This window comes from Pezoporus flaviventris, unplaced genomic scaffold (genome assembly GCF_033815535.1).
Source record: "Pezoporus flaviventris isolate CSIRO_AGI_PZ_B2104156 unplaced genomic scaffold, CSIRO_AGI_Pfla_v1 ptg000015l, whole genome shotgun sequence".
NCBI lineage: Eukaryota > Metazoa > Chordata > Aves > Psittaciformes > Psittacidae > Pezoporus > Pezoporus flaviventris.
This window is the reverse complement of record NW_026892563.1, coordinates 38,011,831-38,035,555: the sequence shown is the minus strand read 5'-3', so window position 1 is coordinate 38,035,555 and position 23,725 is coordinate 38,011,831. Positions and strand designations below refer to the sequence as shown.

The window sequence follows — 23,725 nt, the reverse complement described above, 5'->3', positions numbered from 1 at the left end:
TTCAAGAGGCTGAGGGTGACAGGTGGAATTTGAAGTTTCTTGGCCTAAGCATGTGGTACCAAGGTGGGAACAAACTTTATAAAGGACAGCTTTACCTGCTGTAGCGAGTTGTATCATTGAAACCCTTCTGTCACAAAAGAAAGGCTCTTCCCAGTCTGATTCTGTGATGAACTTGGCAACTGCATGTAAGGGTGAGCACAGCTCTCAGAACTGAAGTGTGCAGAGATGTCATTCTCAAACGTTTCAAGACTGACATCTCTACAGTTTAAAAGGCAACCCTGACTAAGCCTGTCCTTACTGTGGTGCCTTGCAACAGGGACACTTACACTGAATTGCTATGGTGGGTAGGTTGCAGCTGCGTGGTTGGAGAAGCTCTGCACACTGACCTCCAGGGTCGAGTCTGGCCTCTTATGTAATGTGCCTGTCATGTTCCAGAAACAGCTTTGACTGAACAAGGTGTCTGGGATGTGTTAGGGAAGCCGTGTCCACGTTTGCTTTGGGAGTGCTGCAGAATGTGTGATCATGATACGATGTGAGGTTGAAGCTAACACGATTCAAATGCTTTACTTCTAGTTAATGCATGTTCTCTTTGAGGCAAGTACCAAGCTGAGCTTCACCTATGTTCATAAAGTGCACCTAAACCACTGTGGTTAGACTGATGAATCTATTTAGCTAGCTTAAATTGTATGAGCATAGGCATAATCAAACAAGGGGAACCTATGTGGAAAAGATAATCTTGAGTTTGGTTTTATTGTTTGCAAAATGACTGCTCCTTCAGTACTGCATTAGAACTTTTGGCTTGTCTATATTTACAATACAATGCAGCCACAGCCTCTGAGTAATCTTGTGTTGACTGAAGTGCAAAGAACTTAATCTTATGTTTTGCAGGGTGGCAAAATCCATAACAAATTTAATGCCTTCTATGTAATAATTCTCCTACAGAACTAGTTTAGAACACCTGCTTTAATACTTATTTCTACTGACAGAGTGTACCTTATAATGGGTTCATCTGCCTAGCAGCTAATCAGATGATGACCAGATTCCTGCTTCTCTATTCACATGGCCAGGAAGTGTTGCCACATGGCACTTGGCCACAGCACGTTTGACCTTGCAAGGCAGCACGGCTGTCTCCCAGAGATGCAGAACATATTATTTATCCATGTCTTTCTAATGCAATCGAGTATATCTTTGATGAACTTTTAGTCTCTTAGTGACATTTTCTGTTTTATATAAGTGTTTTATATGTAAAATGTAAGGAATGTTGTAACTCAAGGTCACTTTGTATATCAGTAAGTATTACTTTTTCTGCTTTAGGGTATATGCTTTACTTGGTTTTGTGGTTTAAATTAAGCTTGAGACCTTCAGGGACACAGTAATAATGAATTCTCCATAGCAACTCCAGTGGGGAACATCATAGAGCAGCTAATCAAATCGAGTGCCATCGTATATTTCTCCTTGCGAGGAATAGGGCCGCTCTTAATGCATTCCTTTCATCTCTCCATTAATTTTCTTTCCTCACTGTTGAGTATATTATGTCTTATTTTACTCTGAACATGCCTAAATATAACTTGCAGCTGTTGATTCTTGCTGTGCCTTTCCCTGCAGGTTAGTGCACCAGTACTCTGGTGCTCCCACCAGTACTTTGTATTTTCTGTGGTGCGATTGAGAGATACTGGTTCAGTGCCCACTGTAAAGTGCTTTCTGACCTTCCCAGTCGGTCCTGTCATTTTGCTCTGGACCACTTCCAAGTTTTCAACATAATTAAAAAGCATGTGGATGCCTGGACTGCCAAGAGGTGTTGCAGCTTCAGGCTTTGCTGGGCTTCCAACTTGGCATTGGCAGTCATGGGTGACAGCGACTTCTTCAGCGGTCGCCAATGAAGTTCGTGACAGTATTGACACCAAGGGTTCCTTAGCGCTCCCTTTCCATGAAGTCGAAATGGTACAAGCAAAAACTGCTTCCACCAGCAGTTACATTCTGCCCGTGGTCACTTCTATGTGTTCCCACAGGCCAGGCAACTGATAGGGGTTTGTAGATCAACAGCTAGGTGGTCCAGTACCTGAGGAGCACCTTATCTTGTTCGAGTGTGTTCAGCTGGCCAAGGGACTTGTGTTGATCTGAAGGACTCCCTCTGCTTCAGCTACTGATCCTGCCACTTGCAAATCTGATCAACACTGGTTTTGACAAGTTGTATCTCCTGATGCCAACATTAACCAGCACAGTTGTTGCACAGAGGCACACTCTTTCAGCAGGGATTGCTCCTTCTTTTTGGACCATGAATTTCTGCCCTTTGTCTGTTAGGAATTAATCCGTGCAATGCAAATGATGATGTATACATACACTATTATTTTTCTTCAGAATTTTCTTGGTTTGTTAAATCTGCACCAGTGCTTTTATCAACCGAATGTTTCATTTTGTCAAACACTTTTGTTTTCTTAAACGTGCTAAGTTATTGTCATTTTCATTGTTGAAGCCCTTGTTAGTTAACTCACACTCTCTTACCTGTAATTATTACTATGGAACCACCTAACAATCATTGGTGTCATCTCTATGAACATTAGCACAGCACACCCTTCTGAGATCTTGGGATTTCTCTATATGACAGGATTTTAAAATACTTAACTCCATTAGGCCAGGTACCTTCTCAGCCAAATCTTTTATGATTCTAAGATGCAAATGTTCTTGGCTACTGATCTGAAAATACTTACACTTAATAGATGCTGTTAAAATCTTCCTTAGTTTGCAAATAGATTAGGAAGTTGTTTACCATCCTCACGTAGTATGAATAGACAATTACATTTCTTTCTGTATACAAACGACTAACTTCTCTGTATCAAAAAGCCTACATCAAATATCTCCTCAATCAACAGTTTTCCTATAGGCACCCAGTAAGAGCCTAGTCCATTACTGGCATTTCTTGGTTTTCAATGTATTTTGAAAGAACTCCTTCCAGGTCCCATTAGCACTTGCAGCAATCCAGTTTTTCCAGATTATTTTGAACTCTCCTTATCACCTTGTATGCCTCATAAATTCTCACTTTTATTGTGTGCCATATACCTTCTTTCCATCCACACCTTCCTTCTGCCTTCCACCCCCCCATCCCGCCTTGATTATATACAATATTTCTGAGTATTACCTTCAAGTTCCCTGTTAGGCAGAAAAAGCATTTAACCACGTCTGTCCTTTTCACACCTGCAGAACTGCAGATCTTTTCCATCTTGTAAACTTCTAGCAGTGCAATTTCTATTAAAAAACTCATTGTAGCTTTCTTCTGGAGTATCAGCAGGTTTGCCCATTAGCTGTTTATTCAGAGGAGCTGCGTAGGTCTGCAGCTTGTGCTGTGCCTGTGAAACAGGTTTTGGGTCACTGCCTGCGAGGAGGCTCAAGAGCAGCAGTTGTGATAGACTTCGTTTTGCAGAGCAGTAATCCACTCTTGACTGTTCTCTGTAATCAAATCCCTCCAGGTGTCTCCTAAAGCTGGGACCCTTCCATTCTCCAGAGCTGCAATTGCACGCTGGATTAGCCTGGCTGAAAGGAATAGCTCTGGTAAACACTTGAGCAATTTACCAAGCTTGGTAGTAAATGTAACTTTACCATGTAGGTATCGCATTCAAGGATGCTGCAAATGCTGGAAGAAGGCTGTGTATCTGCTTTCCTATGCAGGGAGATGAAAACCAGCTAAATAACTATGTGATGACAGATAAGGAGGTCTTGATGGGCAGGACCTAGAAAACAAGGGAAAGAATATACCACTTGTGATGAGAGAAACGCACACAATACTGGTAGCCAAAGTTCAGCTAAGGGAAGCAGGTGAGCCTGGGGATGCCTGTGTACTACAGGGAACCTCAGAGATGTGATGGTGGGAGGAGATCCAACCTGTGGCTCAGTCAGGTCACCATGATTTTGTCCAACCAAGTCTGGAAACCCTCCATGAGTGGAGATGTTGCTGTTTCTGGGTACCTGATCCAGTGCTGCATTTCCCTTCTGGTAAAAAAGTTGTTCCTGAAGTTCTGCTTGAATCTGCCAAGCTTCAGCTTGTTGCCAATTCTCTTTGTTATATCTCCTGCTACTATTGAGAAGACATTGGTTCCATTGCCTTTGTGACTACCCTATAAATTTCAGTAAGGAAGAAATACGGGCAACTAATATGAGGTATAAACTAGTTATCATGCAAGTAACAGAAATATGGCAGAATAAAAGTCAGCCCTGGAATTAAAATAGTCTGCTGTTCAGGACTGCTACAAAGGAAGATAAAGATAGTGAATTAGCATCACATGAATGATGTTATAGGCTGTTCGGATGAAACTCAGAAAGTTTAAAGAGGCATTTCTCTGGTGCAGCTCAGAGTCAGCTGTGACCTGCTCAAGCTCATAACTGGCTATACAGGGAGAGAGCTAATATTAAAACAGATAAATCCCAGTAAGAACTATGCTGCCATAGGGAAACTAACTTTAGAGTTATAAACCAGAGAATAATCTCTCATGATAATCATGGGCCTTAGGCCTATAATTCTCAACATGACAGATGACAAATTCCTTCATAAAACCATCATTGAACCTACAAAAGATTTGTTAGTTGTAAATAGCAATTAAGTCATACAGCAGGCGGTCATCAAAAATAAATGTGGAGTGTGTGATCATAATTTCCTTACATATAAATAAAGTGGGAAGCTAAATAAGAATAGGCCTCTACTGTATACACAGGTTTGGTTTCCAAAGAAATTGAAACCCCAGGAATTAAGAAAACTCTTTAACATGGACTGTAATGGTAAGGAAACTGGATGTGAAAAATGCTCAGAAGGTCTGAGAGAGAAGCACAGTGGCTATGAAACTTGCACCCCAAGTAAAGAAGGAAAAATCCATCTGTAACTACCTGGATGAATAGCCACAAAGTGAAGGGTAGGGAGAGGGATCAGCAAAGAAAACTCTTCTTTAAATATTTGTAGATAGAATGTAATGTCAATCTGGAAAACGAATTTTTAAAAGAAGAGAATGATTTTCTTCTAAATAAATAACTGACTCAGGAAGGAGAAAGCGGCTAGGCAAAGAGGATGGGGTCAAAATAAAAAATAATGGTTAAAACTAGATACAAAATAACTATAAATAATAAATGCCAATAACAGTCTTCAACCAGGAAAATGACGTTGAAGAGTGGTGCAGAGGAAAGGAGCATAATGAATATGAGGGTACAGAACCTACCACACCTGATTCGAAAGCAAAGCAAACATGAATGTGATGAAACTAAAAAAACAAACTAAAACCTGGATTTTGCTGGGTGGTGGTTTGTTTTTTGTTTTTAAACCATAATATTTTTTATTCTTATAAAAGCAGCAAGGAGTTACAGAGGTTTGCAAAATAACAAACACTGTTCACTTACACTTCACCTCATCTGTGCTCACTCTGTTTTGGGAGCTGGAGGCCTGGCAAGTAATTTCTTCCTCCAGTCCAGACTTATACGTGTCAGTAGGTTACCTGTCCTTTCACCCCTTAAGAATTATCATCTGCCCCATGTTACTCTATAACATGGACAGGGAATTTCCAGTGCTTTCCTCAAGGAGAAGCAGTTATCCAGAAAGTCTGTTGCTGGCAGCAAATGACGAGCATACAAGAACATCAAAATTCCTGACCCTTTGTTGTTTTATGGTGGCCTCTGAGCTCATGTTTCAGCAATCCAGTGGCTGAATACTCTAACCCAGAACAGAGGCTGTGCCACAGAGTGAGGTCCACTGTGTGAATTACAGTTCAAAACAGACTCTGCATTTCAGTGAGTTCACCAGGCTCACCCAAATATCTTCTTTGTCAGTAGAAACCAGATAAAATACACTCTCTGTTCCCCTTATATCTCTGCTCTCCTAAGCATCGCTCCTATCCTCCTGGTGCCTGTTGAGCTGAACCATTTCTTCCTAAACCATTTGCAACTGCATCATCTCTTCCACATCCTACTTCCCTTCATTCCTGTGCTCTTTTACTTGTCTCCACTTGCCTCTCCTCATGACACCTACAACCAGGCATGTGTCCTTTATCCAAACCCATTACCTTTCCTATTTCCCATTTTTCTGCTCTCTTATCCTGACCATTTTTGCTCTGCTCTGGCCTCTCTGATTTCCACAATGCCACCATTTCAGTACCCATTCTTCCAACAAGAGGAAAGACCACAAAACATGACAGCCTGGAGCGCGTGGAATATTGCTCTTGCACTTCATGAGACTTGTGGGCAGCACAAACATGACCAAAGCCATGAAGGTCCAGAGTATGGCATCTGGACAGAGAGCAACCTCAATGCTCTTTGCACTTGGATCCCCTTTTCCAGTTCAAACTCCACCCCAGTGTCAAGACCTGTTTTGAAAAACACCAAATGTCCAGTTGCTTCTAATCAAGTCCTTCAAGCTGAAATTTAGGAAGAGTTTTAACTTTCCATTGGTCAAGTTATGACCTTAAACTAGGAGCCTAAGGACTTGCTAAACCCAAACCAAAGCCTCTCGCCTTTCAAGTAAGCCAGAGTTGGGCTCACCAAGATAAAAAGGACAGGCAGATATAGTTCCTTGCAGCTCCCCAAAGCTTCTGCTGACTCTAATAATGAGCAGGACTGTCAACATTGAGCTAGCTTGGCATCCTTTAATTAACTGATTAATTAAATTGCATAGGACAACGGCCCACAGCTTTCCACTAGTGTTAAGTGAGAGATAAGAAGTTGCCAGGTGGGTACACACTGGTATAAGGGTGATCTCCACTTCCCTGTGCAGCTTTCCCTCTTCCAGGATTGGGTTCATTAGACTAACCTGAAGATGACTGTGGATTATCAGCTTCCTCTGTATACGCTGAAGGTTACTTAACCAAATCTACATTTTACAGAAGAATACCTACCTATTCACAGTGGTGAATGTGTCTTTTTCTCTCTGTGAATTAACAGCCTGTGTCTCTCCAGCAGACCCCATAGCAGTACCAGCAGGAAAATGATCCAGTCTCCTAGATGTTGTATGTACATCCTGCCTCATCCCAAGAGGGAGAGGTTGCAATATTCCTATCGCTGACCCACACCCTAAACCACCATGTTTGTAAAGGTTGCATCCTCCCTGTAGTCTGACTTTGGCACCTCAAACACAGGGAAGAAGCAGGGTCAGTGGTAATAAGGCTGGAACTGAAGTCATGAGATCTCCAGGAGCAAGGAGATAGAAGAACAAAAATCCTCTGTCATGAAGAGAAGGAGGCCAGAAGTGTAATAGCAGCAGTGGCAGTGAGACTGCCACTGAGGGTAAAACAAGCCCAATTCTTATCTAACACAAGACACAATTTCAGTGCAGTTACACCAATTTACAGAAAAGTGGCTGATCGGGTGAGATATGGTTCACAGATTGAACTTCATGGACTCTTACACCCTCCTCAAATACTGAGTTACTCTGAGACCCTATTATTTAAGCATCTGTTTTGTTTGGCTTTTTTTTCACTCCTGAAATTATCCATAATTTTGGATAGCTCCATTTTTAACTACCCAGCATAGATACTGGCACCCAATACTTGGATGTACATTTGCATCTACCACGGTCTGCAGGTACAGCTGTGTGCTCGGCATCTTTCAAAATCAGGTACCTGATATGCGAAGGATGAGATCCTGATGTAGAGACCAGTCTAGGAAGTCTGGCTGGATGTTCTCACCTCTGCCAACTTCTCTGTGTAAACCAGTGATAATATCAGGTGACTGATGTTATATGGGATGTTCTGAGGACAGGTGACTTTTTGTGCGCAACTTTAAAGGATAGCCAGTTTGGTTTTGTGCAGTGGCTTAAGCCTTCCACTGACTGCTGCTACTCCTGCTCCTGGGATCAATCCCCTGACCCCACAATTCAGACAGTATGGTACTGAGGGCATATGTCTGGAGAAGAAAAATATCCTTGTATGGTTACAAATCTCACAGGGATCACTTAAGATGCAAGTGTAGACAAGGATGAGCTGCACTCAGTGTGATTTTGATCACCACGCTGATTACCAAGCATTCAGCTCAGCTTCATCAGCAACCTTTGTCTGTAAGAGAAGGCTCCTTCTGGCACAGCTGCCTCATCCCAGATCTGCACCGAGACCAGGGATAGCAAATGCGGTGTGTGTCCATCCACGCAGGCCAGTTTTCACCCAGCCAGCGCAGGCAAGGAGAGTGGTGGTGCAGGCCAGCAGATGTCCCAGCTCCTGGCAAGGTTCTCCTGCCCGACATGGTGAGATGAAAGCCAGACCTCATGTCCTAAGCTCGCACTCCTGGCTACCAGCTTAAAAGAGAAAGGGGTGTGAGTCAGTGCCTCTATGGCTGTGCAGTGGCTTTAAGCTGTCAAATCAGTTTATGATGATTTCAGAGGAATCCCACCCACCACCACAACCATGGCATTTCTAACTAGCACCACTGAAATGGGTTTAAATAGTGCAATAAGACAGACACTGCTGGGAACATGCCTGCTTTCTTTTCATCTGTTGCCTCAACAATCACATTCTGGTTTTAAATCAGTGTATTTATTAAAAAGGAAACCAAATTCTTATCACTTTTCTGCTCTGTAAAAAAGGGAAAAAATCCTATACTCCAGCCCATTTAACTGAAGCAAACGTTACCTGTACCATTACTGAATAGGTTGCTGAATGCCTTTTCTTTTACAGAAAAAAACAGTATGTCTTTGACATATTGTTCACAGTTGTTTGTAATTACAACTTGCAGTGTACAACTGCAACGCTGAGTAGGTAAGAAATTCTAAAAGTTGCTCTGAATATTTTTTGATGGCTTCAATGTATTTTGAAATAAACCAGAGGAAGTTACTAACTGAAAAATACAAGAAGTCACTTGAGCCCCTAAAACTGTTTACTACTTTTTTCTAACAAAGAGCATGTTGTCTGCTTTGGTTTGGTTTGAAAGCTCAGCTTTAGGTTTGTGCTCAACTAGGCACACTTGGATGAATCGGGGTCCTAAATGATGGTCTGCGGCTGTGCAGTGAATTCCTGAGTCCTCACTGGAGTTCTCATTAATTCACTTAATTCTGGGGGTTCATGTCTCTTTTGCCCATGTCTCAGAATTATATTAGCAGCCCCTAGGTCTGTCAAGCAGGAGGGCATCTACCTGGGCTCTTAGAACTTGGCTTTCAGACCCCAAAACTAAGGTGTTTCAGACCTACGTACATTAACTGATCTTGCTTCTCTCAGGGATGTGGTACAAGAACAGCAGCCTACCTTCAAGGTTACGAAGATGCTGTTTTCAACCCAGATCCTTATTGCTTATTTTTTGGGATGCTGTATTCAGCAAGGAATGGAAACATAAACAGAAAGCACGTGCTATCAGTGAGCAGCGGGTGAAGTTTTAACATTGAAATTAATACAGGAAAAAACAAAAAGAAAATATGCAGGATGTTTCAAACACAGCTGGGGAGAAACCATTTTTGTACGTCCAACGGAGGGTTGGAAGCAACAATCTTTACACCCAGATTCCCAAATCTTTTTTTCAAGGGCCCTGAAAGGAGTGTGGCAGAGGCGGAGCAGGTTGTTCAGACTCTGCGCTTGAAAGTAGAAACCAAAGTCTTTTGGATCTGCTCTCTTGATTCACACATGCCCGTCAGCAGCACGGGGTCTGTCTTGTGCTCCACTTGGTAGAAGGGACAATTCTTCAGGTGCTCCGCCATGCACACGACGTCGTTGCGCTGCCACTTGTTAACTCTGGAGAACAGGCTGCTGAACTGCCAGATCTAATATGGGAAAGGGGAGAGAAATTGGGCAGAGAGAGAATGGATGTTGGAAAAAATAGGAGTTTGAAAATCTATATATGCTTGTAGTGGGGGTGCATCACTTGTACTGGGCAGGCTAGTGAACACGTGATTGTGCAGGGCTGGCATAGCAAGTGAAAATGGGGTCTGTACTGTTGTGGACCTTGTACTTCCTGGTTTTGCTGCTTTAATCCTCATCTGCCATTTTTAATGGGAAAGTATCCTTCTACAGTTTTTGGTGTCAATCCAGTGCAGGGCATGAGCAAATCCAGGCCACTCGACACTGCACCTCTAGAGAAAACTCCATCATATGCACAGTGTGATTGATGCCAGATGTTTATAAAGCAAAGTGACTACAGCATGCTTGTGTGATACATATCTCAAAGAAACCTGCCTTCCAAAGCATCTATCAGCAACTTGAAAGTAATTAACATTACAACACTGTTGTTACCCCACCCAAGAAGCAGCCTAGGAAATCTAAGGGTAAAGTTATTCCTAGAGGACGTACAAGCTTGTAAAAAATAGAAATGTGCAGTTAAGATCTTCTGGTTCTGTTTGCAGTGATACAATGTACCGTTCAGTGGTAAGCTAGCATATAGTGATAAGACTGTGATTAGATTTCTTTGATATTTGCTGTATACCATTAAATCAAAATAATTTTTAAAGTCATAGTAGATTTCTTCTCCTTAAAGATGTTTCTTCCTGGGGAAGGAACACTCCCCTGGCATCAAGGGAGTAGAGCTCCTCCTGTATGAAGATAAGCTGAGAAAGCTGGGGCTGTTCAGCCTGGAGAAGAGAAGCTGCATGGAGACCTCATAGCAGCCTTCCAGTATCTGAAGGGGGCCTATAGGGATGCTGGGGAGGGACTATACATTAGGGACTGTAGTGATAGGACAGGGAGTAATGGGTTAAAACCTAAACAGGGGAAGTTTAGATTGGATATAAGGAAGAAGTTCTTTCCTGTTAGGGTGGTGAGGCACTGGAATGGGTTGCCCAAAGAAGTGGTAAATGCTCCATCCCTGACGGTGTTCAAGGCCAGGTTAGATGAAGCCTTGGGTGACATGGTTTAGTGTGAGGTGTCCCTGCCCATGGCAGGGGGCTGGAACTGGATGATCTTAAGGTCCTTTCCAACCCTAACTATTCTGTGATTCTATGATTCGGTGCTTAAGATTGGCTGACTCTGTCCTAGTCCTAAGTAGTCATAGCTATTATAGACAGTAGCCCAGAAATTCAGGCTTAGTTACAAAGAGAAAGTTTTCAAGTGGAGTCTGCACTGGAAAAAAGATTCCTGTGGTCAGTACAAAGAGCTAATATGAAAAGCATTGACAGTTCTCAAATTCAATGCTGCTGGTTTGAAATTGTGCTACACTAACTACAGAAGTTAATTGCTATATAATTGCTCAGCTGGAATGTCTTCCTTTTACCGAAGGAAGCCACATCCTTTGGTAAATCATTTCAGTGGCTAATTCCTGTTGTGGAATGGGCTAATTCAACTTGCAGCCACCAGACTTTGTTACACAGATTATGAATTCACCATGCTTCATGTTTTCTCTCTTAATAAATAGTCATACACTGCTAAGCTTCCATTTGATAAGAATCGATAGGCAGAGATCTTCAGGGCTCTGCTTGAAAGCCAGGTCCTTAGATAGCTTCTGGGAGTCTTCCCTGGATCTCAAAAATATTTGTTCCTAGATTTCTGTCTTGTCTGCTCAGCCATGCTGAAGTCTCTCGTGTTATTCTTTTAAACAGCTTTATGTTAGAGCAGCTGCAGAGCTATCGATTAGAAAAGAATCATAGAATCATAGAATAGTTAGGGTTGGAAAGGACTTTAAAATCATCTAGTTCCAACCCCCCTGCCATGGGCAGGGACAAACTGCAGTAACTGTTGTTCAACTAGGACTAAGACTGAGCTGTGTTTATACATTTCTTTCAGAGTACATAAAGAGCCAGTAAGGGGGATAATTTCCCAGCACAAACAGTGGCAGACCAGCTTTGTAGAGGGCAGCTTCCTATCGCCATGCTGCTTCCTCAGGGCTCTCACAACCCAAGAGGCAGACTCTAGGGGTTGATGCCAACACTTTTCCTGGCTATGGCTCCTTGTTCTTTACCTTTTTGGTGGTCTAAAGCATGTTTTAGTTAGACATACCCTAGACAGGCTCGTAGAGAACAACCAAAAAAAAAAAGCATGAATACCAAGTTCTTCAAAACTCCATGTGTAACCCTTAAATATCAGAAATTCTCAGTGCCTAAAAACAGTGCACATGCAAAAAGGTTACCCAAGACAAGCTTGAATGAGGGATTCCCACTAGTCAGAAGATATCCATTTACAACTTCCTATTTTCACTAGATGTACTACGTTTCACAGCCCTGATCCCTGACAACTATGGTGCAAATTTAAAACCTCATGAACCTTCCCCACATCTGCAAGTTTACACACAGCATCCCTTGCAATGCGTGTGTTTTACCTGGAGAGAACCCATGGCTGTCTTTTTCCCAGCATCACAGTCACTTGCCTTTTTGCGAGCTTTCCACGAAGTACCACCATGGGAATATCTCTTTTTCTCCCAGACCAGCAGGACCATTCCCCTCTCTTGAAGAAGAGTGGCACAGATGTCCCTCATCAGCACTGACACTTGCGATAGCTGAGATAAACTGAAGCTGTCCAGGAACCCCGCAATGTACTTGAGCACTTCCACCGGGAGGCTGCTCAGCAAGTCCTTGTTTCTCCCTCGATTAGCCGCTGTGGGATTGAACTTTCCTGATTCAGCAAGGACAGTGTCTACCTCTGGCTTAATAGCAAATGATTTGAGAGGTTTGCTGTATATAACCTTGGCCTTAAGACCCTCAGGACGGAAGTGATTTTGAACAAAAGTACATCCCAAGTAGGCCAGCGGGCAACGATGCTGGAACCATCCATCCAGACATGACTGGATATCAGCGTGCACATTCTTGAAGTGGGATGGGAACTCGTCTCTCCTGAAGAAATGGCTGCAAGTAAATGTGAAAGCTGAACTGCTTTTGTTGTGTCTTCTGGTTACACATTCAGTGTAGAGCTCCACGTGCAGTTCTGGTGGGCTTTCTTCATCCAGAATGTCTGCTAGAACAGCACTGGAGGAGAAAGGCTCCAGGGGAAAGCTGTACGTTTGTGTTGCAAAATCCACAAAAAGTCCATCAATACCCCTTGCTTCGGAGATCTCATGGCCTTTCAGCTCTTTTTCCAGTGCACACAGCAGTGTGGCCTCAACTATATTTGCCTTAGGTAGATCTTCTGGGTTTATTCCCAATTCTGAGGTATCCACTGACTTGTCTGAAGTTGCCATCCTGTGGCCCAGTGCATCTCCTAGTCGTGCTCTTTTGCCACAGTAACTAACTGGCACTTTGAAGGTGTAGACAGTCTTTACTTCCTGAGCTTCCAAGTTCCCATAGACAAAGTCTTTTTCTTTGGGAGTGCAAGCAGCTAGCTGGCCAAAGCGAATAAGCATTCCCCCATGGTGGACCAGATACATGTTGTAATCGCCTACACCAACTTCCTTCTTCAGCCTCTCCAGGACTCCTTCTTGCCAGGGAGCCAGTCCTGTCATTTCTGTATTTGGTGTTACTTGTTCAGGCTTTTGGTCCTTTGCCTCTTCTGCACTCCCAGGTACTTCCTTTGCCTGCTCTGAGGAGCTGGCAGCTTGCGGGGCTGACCCTGTTTTCTTGGAAGCCTCCTCCGTCTTTTGTCCCGTGCTGTCTGCTGAGCCCGTTACCTTGCAAGCCAGGAGCTCTTTGCTGAACATATTCTCCCAGGTTTTGTAACTCCCCAGATCCATTCCCTCTTTGTCTTTTGCCAAATCTTCACGCTCACGTTGGCTGAGTTCAGACAACTGGTTGTCGCCTTCTTGGGAACTACAGGCTACTCCTCCCACAGCACCTTCTTCCCCCCCTATGGCTTCGTCCGTTAGCTCTTGCACTTCATCCTTTTTCCTCCACTCTGGAAACAAATCAGCTATTTTCAAAGTCCTGAAAAGTATCTTCTGGTCTCTGAGTGCCAAGGCTGTGTCCAGACACTCTTCATTCAAGGTCTCCTTCATAATGTTCTTGTGGAGGGTTGTGTCTGAATCCACGTTGGGCCAGCGATTCCACTCCATCGAGCAGCAGACAACGCTGGCTGGACAGACCTGGAGGTGCTTCCCCAGCTTAAAGCGGGCCATGGAAAAAGGGCAGCCATAGGCTGAATTGAGGCAGGAGACCTGCTCTAAGGGACAGAGCAATTGGTGCTCCTCCTCCTTGCACATGTGGAAGGTGGCCCCACAATGAAAGCGGCAGCTGATCACCATGCAGGAGATGGAGGGCTCAATCGGTGCGTGACAATGCCGGTTGAAACATCTCTCACAGTGCCTGTGCTGCCCAGGGGGAGCTTTCTGAGCCCGGTGCTGTGTGTAGCAAAGACAAGAAGACAACAGTTATTGCCTGAAGGAGCCACACATGGCCACAGACCCTCTGTGCCCATGCATGGTTTCTGCATTAGGTGCTCATACGCACTTCTAGAGGGAATAAGACTGTGGTCAAATGGCTGATAGCCCCATATGTATCAGCACTGATCCCCATGATACAACGTGGCCTCAACAGCATCACGGGTATAGGTAAGGTCCTTACACATCACACCAGCAGAGGCAGCCAGGGTTTGGGAGCAAGCTGTTTTCTGTCCCAGTATTTACACTCGGTCTATCTATTCCAAGCTGTAGAAGTAAAGACTGCCAGAGGTACAGTGAAGGAGCTTCCCACTTCCTTAACACTGAGTTGGATAGATGTTTATTTTTCCTCTCCAGAAAAGTTATCTGGTCATTTGGCCTACGTGTCTTGTCATTCCCCCATAAGGAAATTAATGTTACAAAAGTGAACCTCCCTTTGCTCTACACCAGCAAGGCTGAGAGTGAGGATTATCTTCAGGATCCCAGTTACCAGTGTGGAAAGCAGCCTGGGTAAAGGCTAATTTCCTTGGCCTGCTTTTCTCTGCTTTCCTGATTTACATGGGGTTTATGGTGGTATCTGTCCTGCTTTAAGCTGTTCAGTCACATCTACTTTTATGTGGCTCAGAGAAGCAGGAGATACAGATGGATTTATTTCTCATTGGCAGCATCCTTGCTGCTCTCATTCTTGTAACATTTTGCTGCAAATATAATCTCTAAAAATAGTCCCAGCTATGACTTGCCTAAGGTCAGACGAAGGCTGGGTACATTACACTGCAATGAAGACATGAATGTGTGAACAATACTTTCCACTGCAAAAGTAACTCTCGGAGAGAAACAATTGATAAATAAAAATACACCAGTGGCACAGCCCTTACGGTTCTCCAAAACACAGAAAGGACTGACTGCAAAGTTTCTGGCATGGAGCCTGCCTTCACACTGCTGTATGCTCAAATGAACCCCATCCGCATCATGTGTACAGAAAGGAAATACATGCTTTGTTTAAGAAAACCAATCATGTCAGAGCATTCATATCCAGAATCAGTCTTCATTGTTATTCAGGTATCTGTCAGCTGAGTTTAGCTCATCTCTAACTCGTATATGTCATGCTTTTCAGATAAATTATTTCTTTGCCTCTTCTTGTCAAATCTGTGAAGCTAGAGGACAGGAAGAAGGGACGGAGAATTCTTCTGATATTTATCAAGGTTTGAATGCTGCTTCTGTTCCAAAATATCAGTTATCAGGAGCTCTGTATTTTAAGTGATGACTTAGCTAGCCCTGTGGTTTAGTTGATGTCAGTTAGTTATTATCAGTACACAAACTACAACTTTCAGAGCCCAGATCAGAAAGTTTACAAATTCTTGCCTCAGTAAGTTTGATACTTAACATCCAGATGCAGGGGATACACAGATCTGGAGGGTGATGAAACACTTCTCTAGACCTGTGCACTTCTTGATTCCCTGAAACCTGCAAAATTTCCGAAGACCTGGGTTAGGAAAACACACAAAAATGAAATCAGAAATGCTTAACTGAATCTGGCTCAAACTACTGTGGAAAGAAAAGATGCGAATTACAGTCCACAGTCTGTCCACTTTGGTAAATCTTTATTTTTAGACTGTCATGACAGCAAATCAAGTAAGGTTTAAAAATACACAGCTGCTATTTTAGCTGCAGATACATCTGTGTCTGGAGCAGATCTGTTCACTGACAATAACTTCACATTAATAAATCAATTACACTTTATTGTCAGTAAATAGATATTTAATTCAGTTGCAGTGAGTGAGTCAAAACAACACAACTGCTTTCATATTTGGTATTTGCTATGTGTGACTGATCATATATTAAGATTATACATATTATCTGAACTCTTTGCACAGAATCAAGGGAAGTCTCCCATTTTAAAGAACCATCAAAAAGGGCCACCAGCAACCCCAGATCATTACCTGAAAGAGTGCCTCTGAGATGAGACTGCAAACAAACAGAAAACAGTCTTTCTAAGCTTTAAAACATCACAAGGAGCAATTAATAGATCTCAGGAAAATTTGCATCCAAATGCTGGAGCCACAAACATTAAACTTACATATGATGATACAACAGGAAAACATTTTCAAGGAGTACTTTCGGTGAACTTTACAGAGCAGACAGAAGATACTCTCCATTTCTTTTAATCCTTATACCCAGTATATGGTGTTTACCTCTTTTTTATCATGATATGTAAATCCTGAGCTGAATACAGCATTACTAATTTCTTTACAGGGTTTTAAAATATATTTATTATCTTAGTATCTGAGGGAGGTTTGCAACCAATAATGAATTTATCTTAGCAGTACTAAGGGTTCTCCTGAGGTCAAAAGATACTACTACTTCTATTTGTCAGATGTACAATTAAAACATAGAAAGATTAAAATAAAGTGAACATAATATTTCATACAAATAAATAACTATATACACACCACACATGGTGATGCTGAGCTTCTGATGTTTCACTTGCAGTTGTATGCTCCCTGCACAAACACCCTGGCAGAGCCAGATGTAGAATCATATTTGCTAGGAGAACATCTAAAAATCCTTAAACTAGAGATTTTTATCTCCTTTCATGCAGTGCACTTCCTCAATCACTACATACTTAACCTCAGTGAGAAATCAGGCTCAGATCTCCTTTTACTAAACAGATATATTTATTTCTTGCAGCTGAAAAAGAAAACACTACGCCGTTGGAAACCATTCAGTTTGGCATTGGTACATGATCCTTGGGAGCTTAAGTTTTCTGAAGTCCTGTCCTTCCATAGAAAAATAAAAAGTGAATCCAAGAATGCCACCACCTGGAATCACAGTGACCCCTAAGCTAACTGAGCCCCACATCTCAACACCCACAGCAGGCACAGCTACAGCCTGAGTGACTGTCTTGGTGTTAGGCAGAGTGGGTCACTGTCCTCCATGGCACACCTTCATTGCACACCTGCTCTGCAGTTGCCATTCAGACTGATCTTGCGTATACGTATTGCCAACCAAGCTTTAAATGCGTCAGGCAGTGAATATGGTACACCATATTCAGCAGGTGGAAAGGGAGAAAAAAAGCTACAGATTAAATCCCTATCAATAACACTAATAACCTTCTAGTAAGCATGTGCAAGACAGTTCCTTTGAGGCTCAGACCTTGAACAAGTTCACATGGATTTCATAGGGCCGCTTTGATTCCAGGGCAGTCCTCCTGGTCATCCTCAAATCCTCAGTGTAAGACATGCAGAGTGAAAAGGTTTTCTGAGAGACAACTGACCCAGATAAACCCAAAGTTGGAAGGATGAAGCTGTGACAATTAGGGACATACTCTGCATTTTCTAGCTGGCTGAGGCTGTGGTGTTTCATGGCAATAACCACTAGTTCAGAATTATTGAATGAGTTGGAATTGCTTTATAGTGGAAAAAATATGCTTTAAAATTACAGGGATGGAGTAGGTCCACAGTGTAGTGCATCAGCATGGCAAAGACTTCAATCAACATTCCTTGCTTTTCTTCCAGAGCACACCTGCAGCTCAGTTTTTTACAGCAGCACATCAGCTCCTCTTCAGCTCCCTAAACCTGGCAGGCAGGACCACGGAGCTCAAGACAAGCTGTCTCACCATCAGGAGTCCCCTTCACCTGGTAAAACTTGCTCGTGCAATTTCTGTCCAGTGAACTGCACTAGTGCTGTTAAAGGAGGAGCAGGGGAGGGTTCAGAGTAGTGAGGCACAGGTTACACAGGGCACTGCTGCTAGAAATCCCACGCTGCACTCCCTCCTATGAGCAATATTACTTGCTTCTTCCTATCTGGTGCAATGCAGCCATAGCTCACCTAAGACATACCCACCCCAGACTTCCAGATGCTGAAGTGGTCCCATGGGCTTGAGGTTCAGTGCAGGGCAGCCCAGCAGCAGGGTCTTGTGTTGGACATGTTGGGGAGTCTTATGGGAGACAGGCAAGATGGGAAAAAGGGGGAGGTTGTGACATGGAGCTGCTCCACTGCTCCTTGTATGTGTGAGGGGTCCCTGTGCTGTCCTTGGTAGAGACACAAGCTGGCAGACTCACTTTGCATGGATAGCTGGGAAATAAGTTTGGGTTTGGTTTGAGTTCAGCAAGTGCTTTAAAATAACAGCCTCTGGTTTAGTTGCAGTATGAGGGTTCTTTTTCAGGTTCTGTTTTATGCCCTGGTAACAATTTCATTAACATATGTTTCTGAAAACCTCTTGAGATAATAAAGTCAATAGTTTTAAGCAAAACAAAAGAAACCCAGCCGAAGGCAGGTGCCCAGCATAGAGAATTTCAGAGCTACTGGTGAAGGTCTGAGTCATAAGAAACAAAAGAGAAAATATTCCTGAATAAAAATTGCTAAGCAGCCACAACTCTAAATGGTACAGTAGTACCTGTAACCCTTGTAAATCTTACATCACCATCATTCAGTCAGTCTGGATTACCAACACAAAGTTTCCAGTCTGAATCTACAAAACCCACCAGATCTAAGTTTTAGCATTTTGGCCACAAGATTGCTCTTGCCTCTCCTCTGCCCCTTACTGTATTTCCTTTTTCTACTTCTCTCAGAGTTTCTTGGAAATTACAGAAATAGAAGTTTCAATTTCTTATCTATCCTGCTGCTGAAGCTCTCATCATAGAATCAGATTCTTAGTCTTTTAAAACCCCAGCGCTGCAAACTATGGCTAATCCACTGAATGCATGATGGAGTTTGTTATTATTTTAAGAGTAGCTTGTCACAGAAGCATTCATAGTTACCAGCTTCCTCTGTTTTAGGGTGTCATTTAAGACATCTCGTGTCTGATTATTCTACTTCCTCTTAATTACTAGGGCTGTTTTGAGGATGTATTGATTTTCATATCTCAATACAGTAACCACTGCATTGCATAAGGTTTGACCTTATAAATATAGGTTTATATTTATATATAAAGACTCCAACTCTATGTACAAAGCCTTACCTTAATCATAGAGTCCCTGTGTGTGTATCAAACACTCGCTCTCCTGGTTGTGCTCAGCTGGGTTGAAATGAGGTGGGTAATGGAGAATTGCAAGCAAAGAAAGAAGAGAGAATGGGAGAGCACAGAGCAAGCCCAGACAGAACAAGTAGTTTTGGGATGTTAAAAATAAAACCCCGTGCATGTGACTGTGTAGCTCAGCTTACAGAGCAGTCTCTTGCACTGTATTTGTTAACACTGTCACTTCTGGAGTGATACTTCACACAGATGGGAGAAGCAGAACCAGTAACATTCTGTGTCCCCTCCATGAGAAGAAAAAGATCAAACCATTTCCCAGAGCCCTGTATCAGCTCCCTGTCACTCTCTGGTGGAGGTTTGCCCTTTACAGCTTAACTCCCTTTGGTGCCCACAATAGTCTGTGCTTTCTGCTCTTAGAATTGTCACCATGCCCATGCTCCCATCATCACCAACACGAGAAGCTGATACAGACAGTGATGGCAGGTTTCTCCTCTGCCTGGGCAGGGGTGGGCAGAAAGGGAGCGGCAACAGTGCAGAGCTGAGTAGCCAGGCAGATGTGCCTGGCCAACTCCTGGGACCCTACGATACTCCCCAGCTCCAGCCCCTCCACTGCACAGTGAAAGGGTCCCACCAGCCACTGGGAGGAAGCCTGAAGGGTACCGCTCCCAGTGTCACCCTTCCTCAGCCAAACCTGAGGAAGCAAAGGAGAGCAGTCACGTTTTACTGAGTGCGCACCCATGAAAGCATTTCATGGTGAGTTTCATGATGAGCATTTCATACTCATGGTGAGTACAGTCATATGGGAACCACTACGTGTCAGCGGGGCTCAGGGGTGCAGATAGGGCATGCACTGCTTCTCCCTGGTCAGTGCTCACCCTGCAAAGACACCTCTTGTGACCTGCTGCCATATGTGACCACTTTTTAGCACCTGAGTAACACAGAACATCTTTTGGCTGTGGTGGTGGTGGCTCTGAGACCCTAAGTCACAATGAACTGGTTACTTTGCCCTTTCTCTCTCTATCTGCGAGGCCCCAGTGACTCTCATAATTTGAAACAGTGCAGACAACTGTGGTTTTGCTTTTAGGGCTGAACAAAATGTCAGCAGGTGACAACCAAGGCTTGCTGGTGCCAATTGTAATTTAGTAGTGCTAAATATGGTTAGCAGTCTGGCTCCATGGCCTTTTTTAGAAAGGGCTGTACTATCGTGATACCAGTTTCTGTCATCCCATTGGACTGGGGAAAATGGGCCAGTGGTAATATGCCTAAACCCAAATTTCACCCAATCACAACATGATCACTGATCTGTTTACCCTGTCCACTTCCCCTCTCTCCTGCCCCCAGTCAGTTCAGGGTCATTCTTCAACCTTCAACACCGTCATCATCCTTTTAGACTGTGTTTAAAACCACGCTGCTTGTGTGCCTCACTTTATGTGAAATAAAACTTCTCAAAAGTTTGTATTACTGGTGAGGAGTAAACTCCCTCCCGCTGAACTGACCCAGATTACTAAACTATTTGCAGCTTCAGAAGGAGCTGGATTTAGATCTCTGTGTTTACAGACAGTCTGAACCCTGGCAGTACTTTTTATGGTTTCTCTGTGTTGCCCAGTGATCACACAGACCCAAGCAGCCTGCCCTGGGCCTGCCTTACACTGTTGGGTACTCTGCCTTGCAGCCTGATGCAATACAAACCTCTCAAGTTTTGCAAATCCTCACCTGCAGATGATGGCTATACTCCAAAAAGGCACCATCTGTGGTGGCCTTTTAGGGCAGGGGGTTACAAGAGATGCAGAATGAATATAGTTCACTGTGCCTCAAAATGTGTATGTGGTAGAGAGAAGGGAGCAGAAGAGTGAAGGCAATGGGAAACATGAATTTCATCCTTGTACCTGCGGCACACCATTGCATTAGCTCAGCTGCATCTGAAACCAGGCTCTCAGCAAAACCAGGAGGACTTGCAGATCCCAGCTGCTGCCCTTACCTGTGCTAATGTAATTCAAGGTATCTCAGGAATGCCAACCAGTGCTGTAACCAGACCTCCTGCTGCAGTACAGATGTGCTTACTGGTAGGATGTGAGAAGCCTGAAATCTCTGACGGAAAAGTGTTTTAGTTATTTTTTTTTGGTGCAAATGCTTTGGGAGAAAGCTGTTGCCTGCCTTCTTTAATTTCCCTTATCCCAATTCTGTGGGTAAAAATGCTGCGCTATATAGACACCCTATGAAATATACCTATGTATTTGACATGCATATCATATATGTCTGTCCTGTATGTCATCAATGTCTATGTGTACATATGATATGTATACAAATGCATGTACCCATACAGGAAAACAGGGCAGCGTGCAAAAGGAATTTAATGAGAAGATGGGACCGACACGGGACATGACCAAACCACCTCAAACCATTTACATGCAATCAGTCCTTTTCAGTCCCATATCCCTGTTTTCCCACACTTGATTCTGCACGCATCACCTAGTTCCATCCTTTTCCTGTCTTTGGTTCCTCCCGTGAACACACCCTTATGAATCCTGTGCAATCCCCACTCTTCCCCTGTATCCCATCATGTGTCCCCCAGCCCTGAACACAGTGACCCCCCAGCCCTAAAGTCACTTTGGAGCTGAGGGTCCCCTGAGAGGGTCCCAGGATGTCCCTTCCTCTGAGTGCTTAATTTGGGTTTCCACCTGCCACGGTGCCCCTGGGGTGGGTTGATGGCTCCTGGGATGGGCCTGGGAGCAGCTCAGCAGGGTGCTGTTTGGGGTCCCCCGACTATTATCTCCTTGTGCTCCTCTGTGGGTGTGCAAACGAGGTTTTAGCGCACAGACTAAACCATCTATCTACCTCAGCATTCAACATCGCTGAGCAGTGGCTCTTGTGTTTTTTTTGTGCTAACTATACGCCCTGCAGCCCCGCTGTACGCGTGCCCGCCACGCCGCCGCATTGCGCTTTACGATTAGCTGTGGAACTGCGAAATGGCTTCGCTCTCCACCGCACCTTCAATGCGCGCAGCTTGTTGCGACGCGGTTTGTGGTGACACGACAGCGGGAGCACTAACTGAAGTGGAAGTATCAGCTCCTTAGGTCATCCCGGGCTGGAAACACCCCTGGAGAACGGGGTGTCCCTGTCCGTTTTAACCGCTGCCGGTCACGAAGCACGGTACGGCCTAACGCCGCTGCGCCATCGCCGCAGGGCTCCGCAGCTTAACGCCCGGCTCCTGAGGCAAGGAGCCGGCATGTCCTCCCGTCTGCCCGAGCCCCGCCACCTGCTGCAATACAACTCCCGGCATGCCCGGCGGCGCACCGCGGCCGTCCCGGCGGGAGCGGTGCACCGGGTCTACGGCAGCACGGAGGGCGCGGGGCATGCCGGGAGCTGTAGTCATCCCTGGGGCCGGGCCCGCCGGTGCCGCCGTCCTGAGGGGGGCGCCTTTGCTGCGGGTCCGCCGGAAAGGCTCTGCCTCCCAGAGGGCTCTGCGGCGAGGGCCGGAAGCGACGCAGCGGGCTGCGAGCGTGCGCACTGCCGTCGCCAGCCAGCGCCGGCCAGGAAAGGAGGGTGCGGCGCTCGCGCGCCTAGGGCCCGAGAGGAGACAGCGCCGGGCCGGGCCGGGCCGCGCCGGCAGCAGGTACGGGGGGGTGGGGCGAGCCCCGGCTTCGGGGCGGCTGCGCGGCGAGCCGGCAGGGGTGTGGATAGCTGTGGAGAGCGGCAGCCGGGCGGTGAGCGGGGCGCGAGAGGAGGCCCGGCTCCGGGCGGCGGGAGGCCCGGGTTGGGGGTGCCGCCGGCGGCGGCGGGAGCGGGCGGGCCTCGCGCGCGCAACAGGCTGGGGCCGCGCGGGCGGGGCGGAGCCGGTGCACTGGGAGCTGCGCGCGTGGGCTGGGGTCGCGGCCCGGTCCCACTCCCGCCCGCCCCGGGGGTGCGGGAGCAGAGGGAGGGAGTCCCGGGGAGCGGCAGGGCCTGCGCCGGCAGCCCCCGCGGGGCTGGGGCCGTGGCGGTGGCGGGCCGCGCTCAGCGGGAGCGCCGCGCCCCGGCCGGGGGAGCCGGCAGGGTGGCGGCTATGGGGAGTCGGAGAACTCCATGCTACAAGGACGGGCTTCGTGCCGGGGGAGGGTGTGTGAGGAGCGGCAGTGCCTCGGCTCGAGGGGGAAGGAAGGGAAACTTTTCTCTGGGTCTCCCAAGATTGTGCGGTTGTTTTTTGTTAGCGATCTTAGTTGATGTTACAAAAGCTGTTCCTTCTCCCTGCATACATCAGCCCATATCCCCGCCGCACCATCATCTCATCGACTAATACGCGATGAGGCTTTTCCGCCTTCTCGGTAGCCGTGGTGGCCGTTTCCAGCTGTCATGTCTCTGTAGACCTTAATAACCACCCGAAACGTATCCCATTCATAATCTTTCGATTTGTACTGCTCGTACAAGAATACACGTAACGATGATTTTAAGCTTTGCCTCATGAGGGCGTTTCACGAGAACTGAAACTCCAAGCTAAAAAGATACGTCATGGCCTGTGAAAGTACCGGGCTGCTGTTTCTGCAGAATTCCCAAATGGTGCTGAATGGTTGTGTTTAACGCTCCCTTTATCCTTTAGTC

The 23,725-nt window shown here is 45.3% G+C and overlaps 2 protein-coding genes across 4 annotated transcripts in view; one reads left to right on the top strand and one right to left on the bottom strand.

Annotated features, from left to right (window-relative positions):
* Positions 1-5,633: 5,633 nt before the first annotated feature.
* Positions 5,634-20,030, bottom strand: FBXO40 (F-box protein 40). 2 transcript variants are annotated; one of them, XR_009743504.1, is made up of 4 exons: positions 19,136-20,030; positions 12,238-14,136; positions 9,198-9,706; positions 5,634-8,254 (listed from the first exon to the last, which is right to left on the bottom strand). XR_009743504.1 is itself a non-coding variant. In XM_061454048.1 (3 exons), exons 1-3 carry the CDS (start codon positions 19,142-19,144, stop codon positions 9,509-9,511), a joined length of 2,106 nt encoding a protein of 701 aa, XP_061310032.1. In that variant the 5' UTR covers positions 19,145-20,030; the 3' UTR covers positions 8,471-9,508. The 2 variants fall into 2 exon arrangements, 1 of the variants encoding a protein (XP_061310032.1); XM_061454048.1 differs by lacking the exon at positions 5,634-8,254 and having other exon boundaries at positions 8,471-9,706.
* Positions 20,031-22,654: 2,624 nt separating this feature from the next.
* Positions 22,655-23,725, top strand: part of KPNA1 (karyopherin subunit alpha 1) — a 52,063-nt gene continuing 50,992 nt past the window's right edge. The window contains exon 1 of one of the 2 annotated variants that reach the window (XM_061454107.1): positions 22,655-22,763. The gene's annotated coding sequence lies outside the window, so the exon portion shown is untranslated. Of the gene's footprint in view, positions 22,764-22,838; positions 22,855-23,725 lie in introns of those variants that run through there. The other variant, XM_061454108.1, reaches the window with a different exon arrangement.

Coding starts and splice junctions, on each gene's coding strand:
- FBXO40 (XM_061454048.1), bottom strand. Junction 9,707..12,237: donor CGTGGAAAGCTCGCAAAAAG/GCAAGTGACTGT, acceptor TTCCCATATTAG/ATCTGGCAGTTCAGCAGCCT.